The following is a 15,533-nucleotide window of genomic DNA, read 5'->3' on the forward strand; positions in this document are numbered from 1 at the left end:
GTGTGTGCATATAAGCATGTAGATATGTAGCACCTGTGACTAGAGGAATGCAATCATGCAGTATCTTTCTTTATGTCTCTCTGCCACTTTCCTATGATGCAGTGTGTTGATTAGAATATCTTTTGCCCATGGGATGTGGCACTATTACAAGGTGTTGGCTTGTTTTAGGAAGTGCATCATTGTGTAGGCTTGCTTTTATGTAGTGCACAATCTCTACCCAGTGACAAAAATCGATCCTCTTCTTTGCTACCTATGGCCACAAGATTCCACCTGGTTGCCTTCAGACTAAGATATAGACCAATCAGTTCCTTCCCCAGCACCTCCTCTACCTGGATGCTGCCATGCTTCCTACCAAGATCAAAATGTACTGACCCTCTGAAACTGTAAGACAACCTCAATTAAATTTTCCCTATAAGAGTTTCTTTCCTGAGTCATGATGTCTCTTCACATCAATGAAACCCTGTAGAACATACGCAGTATGTTAGCCTGATTTTAATGCTTACAAGGTGATTGCAACCAGCATGCAAAGACAAAGTAAAGATGACAAATGAGTTTCTGTATTTTTTGAACTTCTGAATTTTTGAATGAATATGGGGATTGGGAAAATTAAAAAGTTATGGGAAGGAGAAAGAGAGGATGCAAAGACCTATTGGGCACCTGTCACTTGCTTTTGCAATCAATATTTTTATTTTAAAACAACACCAACAACTAAAACAACCAACAACAGGGCATCCATACAACAGATTCACAGAGAAGACACCAAAGGGCATTACATTCTTGTAAATCATTTTCCAGCTAATGTCTGGTGTATTGAGCCTAAGGATTTTACTGTCAAACCCTGATGATTAATCACTAGATTGTATCCCCTAACACAATGATGAATGACACTGTGGTCAACAGGACAGTTAAGTAAATAGATTGTTTTTCACACTGTCAGTTTGAATTGTTACTATATATCCCAGTTTTTTTTGCATTTTATCTCCATAAGTGTGTTCTTTTCAGCCCCATTTGCTACATAGAAAACGGAATCTTTTACATTGTATTTCATTTAGTGTGCACAATGGAACCTAAAGACTAATTTAGTCCATTTCAAAGTAGAGCTCTCTGTTCTCTTTTCAAAATTGAAATTAAACTGTTTTCAAAATGTTTTGCACTTGCCTGGCTTAGTTTAATTAAGATTGTGGGGTGGGAGGGATTTCTCCCACATTCTCAGTTGTCTCAAACTGGAAAAACTCTCTAGAAAGGTTGTGGAACCTTTGTGACTGTGCCCTAGCAGAAGGAGGTCACTGGCGCAAGAAGGAGGGAACTGGCTAGTTCTGACCTAAATCTTGGCTTCTAAATCCAACCAAATGTGAGAAGGGCCCATTCAGGCTCTTAATGCCACAGATAAACTTGTTGTTTCCTACTATGCTGTCCTTATCATGCCAGTCTTTCCCTGGTGAGTTTTTGCCATATACATCTCTTCCTGTACATTCATTGTGTCAGGAGTTTTGACAACTTAACTTAAAAATAATTATTGTAAGTGTACATCTGTCTCTCCACCTCTTCCCCTACCCATACCCCTCTCCCCTCCTTCCTTCCTTCCTTCCTTCCCTCCTTCCCTTCCTCTCTCTCTCTCTCTCTCTCTCTCTCTCTCCCTCTCTCTCTCTCTCTCTCTCTCTCTCTCTCTCTCTCTCTCTCTCTCTCTCTCTGTGTGTGTGTGTGTGTGTGGGTGTGTGGGTGGGTGTTGTGTCAAATAGATTGCTGTCAATTTTGCCTACATGTATTTTTTTAATGTGTGTGTGTGGAATGATTTTTCACGTTTAAAATTATTCTCACATTTCATAAATTTCAGTGCAATCTTTACTTTTATGGAGATAAGCTTCCAAATGGCTTTTTTTCTGGAACTCAAGAAATTGGAATGCTCCAATTTTTATGACCTGAGTGAGAATTGTCAATAGGTTCCCAGTGATGCTGTGGGGCCATACTTAAGATCTGTGTAGCAGCTAGAGGAGCCTCTGTGTTCTTTGAGCCCTGCATTTAGAGAATAACTACGAATTGTTTGTACAGTTGTCTCTAGCATAGAGACTTTTTTTAAATTGTTTTCTCTTTGTCACTAGATGCCATGCTTTGGAAAGTCCTTCCACATGGAAACTACTGACCATATTGAATGGTGGAGAAAGGAGATTCACAGTAAATTATAAATGAAGAAAACAAAAGTTACAGCCCTATAACTGATACTCCCACAGCTTAAGCTGTGTGGAAGCATGGAGAATGTTGGAGGACTTGCAAAATTTATTTTGGATCTCATTCCTCCTCATTGCTCACATAATTTAGTACTTAATATCCTCGTGATTTCATAGATATATTTTTCTAAATACTTCTTAATTAAGTTGTGTGAATGTGTGTAACTCTGTGAATGTCTCTTTGCATGTCTCTCTTTCTATGTATATTTTTCTCTGTCTCTGTGCCTACTTGTGTGTCTCTGTGTGAATGTTTATGTGCATGTCTCACTCTGTATGTCTAAGTTTCTCTGTCTTTCTGTCTCTGTCTGTCTATCTATGCCTCTCATCTTTTCTCATTTCTTCTCCTTGTTTACCTTCTTCTTCTATTGTTTCTCCTTCTTTGCCTTATCCTTCTCCTCCTTATTCTTTTCTCCTTCTGCTTCTCCTTTTCCTTCGCCTTCTACTCCTACTCCTGTTTCTTCTTCTTCTTCTTCTTCATCTTCTTCTTCTTCTTCTTCTTCTTCTTCTTCTTCTTCTTCTTCTTCTTCTTCTTCTTCTTCTTCTTCTTCTTCTTCTTCCTCTTCTTCCTTATTCTTCTTCCTTATTCTTCTTCCTTCTTTGTTCTTGTTCTTGTTCTTCTTGTTCTTCTTGATATTGTCTTTGGTCTCCTTCTCCTCCTCATTCTTCTTCTTCTTCTTCTTCTATGCCTTTGACTTCTCCTTCTCTTCCTCCTTCTCTTATTCTCCTTCTCTCCTTCTCTCCTCCGTATTTAACCTTCTCCTTTTCTACTTCTCCAAGTCCTCCTCCTTCTTTTTGCTCTTCCTCTTCTTTTGTTCTTCTTCCTTCTCCTTCTCCTTGTCGTTCTGCTCCACCCATTCCTCTTCCTTTCCTTCTTCTCTCTTCCTCTCCATATTCTTCTCCTTCACTTTCTTTTTCTTCTTCTACATTTTTCTCTATCTCACCCTCCCTGACTCCCTCCTACCCTTACCCTACCCTCCCTGATGCATTCACAGACTCTCCTCCAGTACTACTGGTCATTTGAATTTTGTCTTGCCAAGCTATGAAAACAAGGATGGTCTCCTGAGGCATCCCCTGTTACTGGTCTTTTCCATATGTCTTTTCAATTGTCCTTTCACTGTTTTACAGATTTCTTCTAAGATCATTTTACCCCACCCCACCTCCATGCCTTGATTTCTTATGGTGGGAGTGTCCAGAGTTTCAAACTCACATCCTCTTTCCTGGTGTTCTGCCTGAGAAACCACAAAATCTAGGGGCTAGAGTTAAATTTGATCATTGAGCTTGGGGCATTGTGCTATGTACAAAATGCCTGGTCTCCAGGCATGCTGAAGTCCTTAAACCTGATGAAGCCTAATGGGTCGTAATTTTCACCTACATGGGAAAGAAGGCATTTACTCAGTGTTTCTGGAACCCTGGCTCCTGGTAAAGTTACCAAACCCACAAGCACTCCCGCCCAGCAGTGCCTAATGGCTAGCAGTCACATACAAAATGACCAAAGGTTCTGATCTTCGGGTTAGATAACTTCTAGTTACCTAGCAACAGCAAGATAACAAGCCCAATATATGAGAGGCTACTTAGCCCTACATCAGTCTCTCCCTCTCTCTCTCTCTCTCTCTCTCTCTCTCTCTCTCTCTCTCTCTCTCTCTCTCTAACTTTTACAATCCTTACTCTTTGTAAACTTTTACCTCTTTCTCTAAGTGTTCACCTTTCTTACTCTCTAACTTGCTTTCTGTCCTTCCTTCTATGTCTTTCCCCATCTCTCCTTTTGGCCATGGCAAGTCTAACAATCTTTTTACCCTTTGTTTTTCTCACTGCTGTCTAAAATAAAGCTCTAAAACATTAGACTGTCTATGTTTTTTAAGGCCCTATATGGGATGCCAGAGACTAAGAATCTGGTACCATTGTCTTCCCCTAGTTCACCCTCATCCGTGTAGTGTCAGTGGATTTACACAACCAGATGCACAACCAGGGATGCATGGTAATTATCCTTCAATCCTCCCATGTCAGCCTTCACAGAGCACAGAACCTTCTGCTGGCCATATTCTCTCTCACTTCATCAACTTCCCCTAAACCCACAGTTTCACACTGGACACTTAACATTACTACGAATTATTAAAATGTAACTGCATTTAAATTTAAAAATCATCTCCTCATTTGTGTTGATAACAATCCAATGCTTAACAGATATTTGTTAGTAGTGCTTACCTGTTGACATTGATACCATGAACTTCTTATTACTTCTGGTGCTTTGTGATTTTTTTTTCCAAGCAAGATGAGGACTTGAACAATTTATGAAGTCATGTCTTTGGACTCACAGCACTTACATGATGTAGTTCTAGTTTCCCAGAGACTTCCAGTATCTGTGATGAGCCATAAACTTGGGACATCTGCAGCATGACCCAGAGTTTCATTGTGCTGAGCAGAGAGATCCCAAGATTTGATTGCTTTCTCTGTCCAAAGTATATATATGCGATTAAATTACAATTGCATAGTGGTTTTTATTACTCTGTGTTATTATCATTTCAAATCCTCTTATTTCTTGGCTGAGTTGCTAAATGATACCTTGTTCTGTGAACCAGCTGCCACTTTTGTTCTAAAGCGATTGGAAGAATCTTTTCAGCTTTCCTAGTTCCATTTACTGAGAAAGGTAGCTTCCCTCTGAGGTTATGGTCTCAGAAGTTGTTGGATGTTTCAAACCCTTCCCTGGAATGTCTGGGACTCTGCAGAAAAGGAACGAAGACTTTTGAAACAAAAGCGAGAAACTACTTGGTGACTTCTTCTTGTCTTGTGAAAATTCTGAGATCCATTCTTGCAACTGGAAATATTCAAACACATTAAAATTATTCTACAATGAGAAAATCAACTGCATTATAATTCTGATACTTACTGACACATGAGTTATAAGGATGTTCTTTATTAAAAAAATCAATTAGTTCTTACACTCTTTATTTCGTTCTAGAACACATTTTCCCCCTTTTAACAGCTAAAAAAAAATTATTTTAATTCAATTTCATTTTTAAAAATCCATATTATTTTAAAAACTTTAGTGGTAATTGTAATAAGTATCTATAAAGTGTTGCAGATGGATCATGCCCTCTCTTTCTGAGGCTAATGGAAGGTTATTAAAAAAAATTCTTTCTAATGAACATCTATTCTTGTTGTTGTTTTTGTTGTTGTTGTTATTGATGTTGTTAGAGGTTATTACTTGACTTCAGGAATGTTAAATGCTAATGAGGGTCTTATTGTTCTCCAGATGTCTCCTTTCACCCCCCCAATATATATATATATATATATATATATATTTTACAAATATATATATATTTGTAAAAATGTGGTGAGTTCCTGAATGCACAATATCAAATGTTTCTGATTCAACTTGTGCACAATGCAATCTAGATTCTGTCTTTTTACATTGGTTTTCCTTTGCAGGGAAATGAAATACCAAAGCCTATCTGAAATTAAGGATTTTTCAAAAGTCTCATTTCCTTGGGAATTCTAAATAAAAGTTTATATTCATTATGGAGAATGTATTATGAGCTTGTCAAGGGCATTTTAATATGAATTTCTTTCCTGTTATGTTTATTTTTCCTTGGTGATTTGAAGTCGAAGCTACTCAAATGAAAAAAAGAAGAGGTATCTAAAACTACTTCTCATTATCTCACTTTCTTTAAATTGAGATTTCTGATGTTGAGGAGGAATGAAGTGAGTGTGCAGATTTTGTCCACATAATTCCTAAAAGAAATAGCAATAGTCATGTTCCACAAACACCTGTATTCGACACCCTAATTAAATTGCATGGGTACTGGCTGAATCTAAAGTCCCTGTAAATGAATGTGTTTGTGTGTGTGTGTGTGTGTGTGTGTGTGTGTGTGTGAATATTTCCATGTGTGTGTGTCTGTGACTCAGTATATCTAGGTGAATATGTACATGTGTGTGTTAGGATTTTATTGCTGTAAACAGACACACTTATCAATGCATGTTTTATTAGAAAACCATTTAATTGGGGCTGGCTTACAGGTTCAGAATTTCAGTCCATTATCATCAAGTTAAGAATATGTCAGGATCCAGGCAGGCATGGTTCATTTGGAGCTGAGAGTTCTACATCTTCATCTGATAGCTGCTTGGAAATGAATAGCTTCCTGGCAGTAGGCAGAGGGCATTAAAGTCTGTTCCCACTCAACATCAAATGTGTTTTTGAGTGTTTATGTGAGTATTAGTATGGGTTCTATTGACATGAAGTGTCACCAGGATCATAGTAAATTTTGAACACTTTGTAGCTTCTTTTCAGATGTTTACTCCATTATTTTCATGGCTGGAAACATGGTTGCCTTCAGACAGACACAGTGTTGGAGAAGGAGATGAGTTTTAGGTCTTGATATACAGGAAGCAGATGGAGACTGTGTCAAACTGGAGATTGCTTAAGGACAGCAGACATCCAAGCCTACCACCAAATTGTTACATTTCTTCCAACAAGATCACACCAACTCAACAAAGACACATCTCCATCAGTGTCCCAACTACTCCACCAATGTCACACCTCATGAAACTATTCCACACCTCCTGAGAGTGCCACACCTATTGGCACTATTTATATGGGCCCATTAACATTATTCTTAAAACTGTTCAATGGACCTTTCATTAAAGGTAACTTTAATGAAAGAAATAAAGAATGTTTCAAAAAATAAACAGGAGTATGTATGTCTTGGTTACTGTTCTATGCTGTGAGAGACATCATGACCAAACCAACTTATAAGAGGAAACATTTAATTGTGGTCTTAGAGTTCCAGAGGGCAAGTCCAGGATATCATGGTAGACACCATGGCAACACAGAGGCAAAACATGTAGAGCAGTAGTTGAGAGCCAACAACTTATGATGGAGATGGCAGAGAGTAATGAAAGAGGGAGAGAGAGAGAGAGAGAGAGAGAGAGAGAGAGAGAGAGAGAGAGAGAGAGAGAGAAAGAGAGAGAGAGAGAGAGAGCCTGATGGGTTTTTGATATTTCAAGGCTCTGTGACAAGTCTCCTTTAATAATAAAACAAATTCTAATTCATTCTAAACAGCCCATCACCTGGAAAATTAACACATTTGAACGTGTGATCATCTGTGGCACACATTTATTCAAAAGAATAAAGGAATGAAAAAGAAAATGAAATCAACTAATAAGTGGCCATGACACTTGGTAGTATAGTTTATATCATTACTTTTCATTTCTCACAGTTTAGGGTTATTTCCATAACATATTTCTGATCAGCCATCATTCTCAAATAATCCAAAGGCATCCTAACCCCACCCCACACCCACACACACATTTCTACTTGATTAACCATATTGGCATTACTTATTTTCATGGAAACATATCCCTTATTCCTGATTTAGTTCAAATCGTGAGAAATGTTGATGTATAATTAATTCCTATTCATAATGGGATAAAACAGAAGTCAACAGGATTGAATCCATTGTTCCTTGGAGCAGAAGATTTCCCATCGATTTAGTAAAATATTATAAATATGATTTTAAAAGAAGGCAACACCCTGAAAAAGTCTTATTTTCATATTTTCATTATTTACAGACCATTCTGTGGTATAAATAGGAATCTAGAGGAAGAAAGGTGTTTAAAGTCACTGACACACACACTTAACTGAGGTTTCCTTAGCACAGGAAGAAGATATATCAATCCTCTATATCTGGAGAGTTTCTCCAGGACCCTAATGATATAAAAGTCTTCAGGTCTCTAGGTTAAAACAACATTGCTTTTGCCTATAATTTATGCAAAGTAACCTCTTTTATACAGTAATCATATTGATGTGTGTATGCATACAGAAATATACAGGTAAGTGCAGAGGATAGGGAAGGGTATACTGTTTTCTGCTACTTCACTCCCTAATTTTCCCCTTGTGACAGGGTTTCTTGCTGAGCTAGGAGTGAGGCTGACATTCAGGAAGCCACAGTCATCCTTCTGTCTCTGCCACTCCAATTCCTAAGCACTGGTGTTGTAGGTGAATGTTTGACCAAACACTTGGCTTTACCCCTGGGACATCTCCCCAGATTCTTCTTTATTTTAAATAACCTCTGGATTACTTTTGCTCTCAATGTAATGAAACTGCTGTATAAGAATTTGTTATTTAGAAGATGGACATATAAGTGGTCTGTGTGTGTTCAGTACAGACATGGTATATTAAGAACTACTTTCCTTAATTCTTTGAGAATTTCATACACTATATTTTGATGGAATTTACTTTCCAATTCTTTTAGTAACTCCTCCCAGAAAAAAACCTGGCCCATTCCCACTTAACTCCTCCTGCCAACTTCATATCTCGTCTTCTCCCGTTTGTTACAACCCATTCAAATCATTTGTGTTTCCCATAAACTCTTGGGCATCTGGCTTCCAGTAGAGAATGAACAATCTATCACCTTCAAAGTCAATACCTTTGATGAAAACTGACTATTCATCCTTCATCAACTGTCTATACCTTATCAGATAGTGATAAGTGATAGTGAGCCTTCCCGTTCAGTGATGGAAGACAGAATGGCCTGATTTTGTGCAGAAAGACACAGTTTTTCTCTTACCTCTGTGCCTTACAAGATTTTCATTCTCTTCCTTGAGGATTTCTAAGATTCATCTCCTCTACTTCTTGCCTCTTTCTGTGAGTATTTGTGAATATGCATGTGTGTCTATATTACAGATGTCTGAGTTTACATACAACTCAACTCAGAGTGGGATTTTGCAATTAACTGCTGGCACTATCTCACACTAGACTATATTCCTTAATGAATACTTGGTGTGGGTAAGTACCAGAAAGGAACTGGAGATTGCTAGATATCTTCAGAGTTAGTTGTAGTATAGGTGAAGTTTAGACTTCTGACCTTACATTCTGGCTAGAACCTATGGGTTTAAGATGCATGGATAGGTGATCAATATCCTGAACTTGCATTGCATTTTTGTTCTTTTTGAACAAAACGGAGATATCCTTGAAGAGATAGATGGATCCTATCACTTTGTTTCAAATAAAGAATTCTGTGGTTAAATTGTTTTGAAATGTCAGTCATGGGTCTTTGATGAAGGCTTTGGTCCACAGTACAATGTTCATAGGTAGTACAATATGCTCTCTGAAAAGTGATTGGAACCTGAGGGCTTTAATCAATGAGTTAATCAATCAATGGATGTGCATGGAATGGGTAAAAAACTTGTAAATGAACGTGGTCATTTGGACATGTCTTCAAAGCTGTTTATTGTCTTTGTCCCTTCTTGTGTTAATGCTGACTAGCTGCCAATAAGTTGAACAATTTTGCTGCTTCATGCCCCTTTCATATTCATGTGATCATGGATCCTTCTTTCATTTGTGATAGTAACATGTCAGGTTCAGAGGAAACATGGCTTAATTATTTAATTTTTTTTTCTAGAAACGGCATGCTAAGTGTAGAACCAATGTTACCTAGTTGTTGTAGTTGGAATATTCAGCCACGGTATCTGTTGTCTTTGAGACTCAATAACTTTGCTGCTACCCACACCACTGGTCTTTTTTCTGAATTCACTATTGTATTTTAGTAGATTTCAATATCATATGAAGTACCAGAAAAATGAGTGAAAAATGACAGCGGTGAAATGTGTTTAGAATCATTAAATTACACACTTAAAAATAAATAAATCAATGGATTTATATAGTACATAAATAAAACTCCAATAAAACTTCTGAAAAGGCTTAACTAAATGTGATGCTTCTCATGTGAGTTGTTATTTGTCATAGCACCTGTGATTTAGCTGTTAATAGTACTGGGTTTTATTTCTTATGAATCAGACACCAATACATCCATGAAGGGGTTACACTCCATTCCCTCAGGAGAAAGAAATCAATTAAAAGTCATTGGATTTCTTGATGAGAATTTTTCTGGTCAAAGCTGAGTTGGCAGGAAGTTGGACAGACTGGGGTGTCTCCCAGAAAGTGTAACACAAATTAGAATGTAGGTGTTGTGAGGCTATAAGGCATATTCACTACTTGTCACCTATTATTGAGTATTCTTGCTGTTGGAGGTACTTACCCTTCACTTCTGCCATTAGGGAAGTGGGTCTATACCTAGTCAGAAGGAGGAGATTGGGATGAATAATATTTGTGTGGGTTATGGAGCAGGATAAACCTTAATGTGCTGGGATTTTTTTTTATCTCCAACTTGACAATCTAGCGTCACCTTAGGAGAGAGAACAATTGAAGAATTGTCTCTATTCACTTGGTTTTTGGGTAAGTCTATGGGACATTTTCTTCTTTGATGGTCGATGTGTGAGGTTAGGCAACTGTGGGTAAGCTCATCAGTAGTCATTTATAAAAGGGAGGCTTTTACTCTGTATTTAAATAAAATATTTGATCAAGCCACATGATTTTTGGTGGTTTGAATAAGAATATCCCCTATAGATTCATATATATGGATATTTAGTCACCAGGGATTGGCAGTGTGTTTAAGGATTAGAAGGAATGAGAGAAGATGTGGCTTCATTGGAGGAAGTGGTAGTGTCAATAAGGGTGGTCTTTGAGTTTTCAAGAAACCAATGTAATGGCAGAATATCTGTCTCTGTCTAAGGATCAATAGTTCTATTGCTCCAGTGCTGCGGTCACTAACTTGATGTTGGACTAAACTTCTGTAAGTGTATTCAAGCCCCCAGTTAATGCTTTGTTTCATAATAGTTGTTTTATCCATGATGTCTCTTCACAGCAATAGAACAATGACTAAGATAGGGTCAAGCAATAAGCACTCTTTCCTGGTAATGCTTCAAGTTCCTGTTTTGCCTTCCTTGGTAATAGTCTGTAACATGTAAGCTAATAACCCTTATATTCCCAAGTTATGTTTGATGTTAGTATTCATCAGTGTGAGAAAGATGCAAACTAGAACAATTGCATGTCATTATATACATGAGAATATCTTACCTTTAAATTAAAATAAAACACCTACACATTATTTGTCCTTATAGGATAAGTGACAGTGGTACTATTAGATATTTTGTTTCTCTAAGAAATTGTCTTACTTAAAATTTCTATTGTTGTAAGGACATACCATGTCCAAAGAGCTATTTCCATAGCAAAAGTTTTATTCAGCTTATATTCCACATTGCTGTTCATCATCAAAGTAGTTGGGAAAGAAACTGAAACAACACAGGTTCTTGGATCCAGAAGCTCATGCATAGGCCATGGAGTTGTGATGCTTATTGACATCCTCCTTAAGTCTTGCTTCCATGAGGAGCACAAGACTACCACCACAAGGGTGTCACCACCCACAATGAACTGGGTCCTCTCCCACCAATTAAGAAAATTCCTTACAGCTTGATCTTAAAGAGGCATTTTCTCAACTGAGGCTCCTCCTCTTTCAAGACTCTAGATCTTCTCAAGTTTCTATGAAACCAGTATGGCACTCTGAATGTAGTTGGACTACGAGGAGGTGTGGCCTTATAGGAGTAGGTGTAGCCTCTTTGGAGGAAGCATATAACTGTGAGGCTTTAAAGCTCTGCTCAGTGTGGAAGACACCATCCCTGCATGCAGAAGACTCTAAGCTTCCTCTCCACCACCACATATTCCCAGCCACTTGCATGTTTACTTCCTTGATGATAGTGGACAGAACCTTTGAAACTGCAATGAAATGTTGAAAAGCCCTAATGAAATGTTTCTAATGAGTTGCCTTAGTCATAGTGATTTTTCACAGCATTGGAACCCTAATTAAGACATCCAGCTAGCACAAAAACTCTCTTAAATACCAAAATTAATCAACAATAGAGAGTATTTTCAAGTCATTTGGCATTTAAACTTATTCTAGAGAAAAAACACAAATGATTGAGTCCATGACAAGCCTGACTAAAAACAAAACAAACAAAAAAAATAACAATACAAAAACAAAAACAAAAAAAAACCCAAAGAAAACAAAAACAAAAACAAAACTACAACAACAATAAAACCAAACAAACAAAAGAAACACTCAGAGTGATTATGGGACCCAGTAAGACCCCCATGAAGCACAGGGGCTACTCAGGAGTAGTGACCAACATATTGGGCAACCTCATAGAGTTTGAAACCCATGAGAACTGGCATAGAAAAGAGGTCAGCACATATGCATTGAGTACACCTTCACTGTTTTATGAGAATGAGGTCACACATAAATTTAAGACTGGAATTTCCAGGGAATAGACAGGCTGAAATGGTACATAGGTATGTTGGCAGTCAGATGTTTGGAGGAGAGCCAGGGGAACAGGCCATGGGGAACATTTTGATGGTCATCTGGGGCACTCCACAGAGACATCCAAAAGATCACAGGATTCATCCCAGGCAAAGAGTGCTCAGGGAAAGCACTCAGGATCCATGCCCCACCATATATTATCTCACTGTATACTCATTTTCTCTTTTAAATTACTATTTGACCTGATCGGCTGGCTATTTGTTAAGAAACCAAAGAACCTAATGTGGATATGTCCAATTTTAACTACTTGCAGAAAATTTCTATTCTTCCTGGGTCTCCTGCTTCACATTTTGAGAACTTCATCTTAGAATATTTTTGTTCCTCAGTGTCCTTTACTCCTTTGTGTGTCCTTTATTGTTTTTAAAGGTTACCATCAATTTAATCTTTCTTAACTTCTACCTGGTCTCTTTTCTGCATGTTAATATTGGATTTCTTAAAAAGATATCTTAATGGGAATAGAGAGATGACCATGTTGTCAAGAGTACTTTTGTACCGCAAAAAAACTGGATTTGTTTTCTTGAATTCATATCCAATGGTTAACAATCAGCTTTAATGCCAGCTCCATGGGATCTGACAACTCATGTCTCTGTGGTCACCTATACTCTCAAGCTACTACCCACCCATATAAATAAAGATAATAAATCTTAAAATGAGAGACAAGTTTCATTTGGTTTCATTATTCAAATGAAACCTTATTTTGTCTGATTTATGAATCTCTTTGGATCAGTTTTCTGGGTTGCACTTTGTGTAACAAGGCCACATTCCTTTTATCTATCACTCTTTCCCCCAACTTGTTGTTTCTCCCTCAGACTTCATTCCAGAGATTTTATCTATGTCCTGTCTTTCTCCCCTTCTTCCTAAAAATCCATCTTTTGCTCCCATCCCTGCTCCTCTAAGTCATATCTCCAATTCCTTGCTCACTATGCAGACCACAGAATCTAAGTCCTGTCCATTTTAGCCTGTGTAATATTAGATGTATGCACTGTTCACAGCCTGAGTTGCAACTTTCATCTTGCTTTGATGTTCTTTCCACCATAGTCCATCTCTTCCAACAATGTGTTCACTAAAAGCATGTCATGTCACACGTATTAATTTTTAGAACAAAACAAATTTTATTGACAAAGATACTGAGGTTGTCAAAGACCCATAGGTACCCAACACAGGAAAATAAACATTTTTTTCAATCCTATAAGTTTACTTTTCTGTACTTTGTGATTTTTTTTAATTTAAGTGATATTTGACACCAGAGTATAGACATAGATATGTAGGTCACCAAGAAATTTGATAAAGTACACAGTAGAATTGGCTAGAACTTTGTAAACAACCTTTCCGAACTTTTTGGATCCATCATCTCTGGTGTACTGCACCCAGGAACCTATTAAGAAGTCATTGTCATCACCTGATCTCGCCTCAGCCAGAGGGGTCTCTGGAATGATGTGGTGGTTACCTTCCTTGTAGTCATCCAGGAGCTGATAGACGTAGAGGACCGGATCCTTCTTGTAGGAAATGTAAAAATAGTCCTGTAAGAATGGCACCTGGGCTAGCACCATCCCACTCCAGTTGTCCTCAGAGCCATCTTTCCCCTCAAATTTGTGTTGTACCTCTCTGCAAACCAGGGCGCTGGCGAGGTGGACATCCCTCACCTGAAGAAAAACTACTTTGTGAGGCAAGACCTTAATATTTAAAATCCTCTCATCGCAGTGGAGCTCCTGTCCGTAGACACTGTCAATTCCGTCATACTTCACCAAATAAAGAGAAGGGTTTGTTGGCAGTTGACCTAGAATGATGGCCTTCCAATGGGTGACAGGCTCATTACCTTCCTTCCACCCGTGAGAAATTCTGCAGCCAACAATATTCCCCAGGGCCTGGGAAGAAGGCTTCCTCCTACTCTTCTTCTTGAGTGATGTCATGCTCAGACTCTTCAGAGGTATTGTCTTCTACCTGGCTGTAGACCTGTTGTGCTAGATCACACTGTCTAAGTGGCTTCCATTCTCTTCAAATATCATACTTGCCCATTGCCTGGGACTGAAGATCTTGCCCGTTTACGCCAGACACAATGCTGTTGCCTCTGTCATATATATGAATTCCTGATGGGCAATGGTTATGGGTTGGGAGTGAATGCTGGACCAAGACTCTTCTCTACGAGAACTTCTGAGCATGTGAAGAAGACTATGCTAAACAGATTTGAGCTCCTAAAATTAATTTTATAAAAATAAGAAGTTAATAAGTCAGCCATGGTGGTACATGCATTTAATCCCAGAACTCAGAAGGCAAGGACAGGCAGATTTCTAAATTAGAGACCAGCCTGGTCTACAAAGTGAGTTCCAGGGAAGCCAGTGCTATAGAGAGGAACCCTGTCTCAACAACAACAACAACAACAACAAGTAAAAGAAAACAGAAGAAAATCAAACGAAAAACAAACAAAAGAGAAATTCAAACAAAAAATAACAAAACAAACAATCAAATGGAGAAGTTAATAGGAAGTGGTGGTGACCCATAACTTTAATCATAGTACTCAAGAGGCAGAGTGAGGCAGACCTTAGTGAGATAAAGGCTAGTCTGGTCTACACAGTGAGTTTCCTGACAGCCAAATCTAAACATACAGAAACTCAAATAAAATTAACCAAGCAGGCAAACAAACAAACAAAGAAACAAAGAAACAAAAAAACAAGGACATAAAAATAGTGTAATTAACAAGTAATTCTCTAGAGCTCAGAAGAATATACTCAGATCAACATTTATTTCTTCAGCCCTGAGTTAATTTGTCTCTGATGAGGATCATCTCCTTGAAATTCTATGTCAATTTAGGTTGTGCTATGACTATTACACCCAATGATCAAGAAGAAGAGAAAAAAAAATAAAAGGGCCAGAAGGGTCACCATGACTCTCTTGTACGTGTAAGGACTGAGCTAAGTGCCTGCATTCACAAATATCTTCCCAGGGACACAGCACACCACTGTCCTTCTTTATTGTTTCTCCTGACCCAGCTTCAAAATTATTTGATGAAGCCATTGCATCAGTGAACTCAAGAACAACTCAACAATTTGAGGCAATATCAGCCATTTAGAACTAATATCTTCTAACATGCACTTGGACAAAG

The 15,533-nt window shown here is 38.1% G+C and overlaps 1 protein-coding gene across 1 annotated transcript; it reads right to left on the reverse strand.

Moving 5' to 3' along the window:
* Positions 1–13,659: 13,659 nt before the first annotated feature.
* Gm20889 (predicted gene, 20889) lies at positions 13,660–14,343 on the reverse strand. The gene has a single exon (XM_017318857.1). The coding sequence runs from the start codon at positions 14,341–14,343 to the stop codon at positions 13,660–13,662; it is 684 nt and encodes a 227-aa protein (XP_017174346.1).
* Between the last annotated feature and the right edge of the window lie 1,190 nt (positions 14,344–15,533).

This window comes from Mus musculus, chromosome Y (genome assembly GCF_000001635.26).
Source record: "Mus musculus strain C57BL/6J chromosome Y, GRCm38.p6 C57BL/6J".
NCBI lineage: Eukaryota > Metazoa > Chordata > Mammalia > Rodentia > Muridae > Mus > Mus musculus.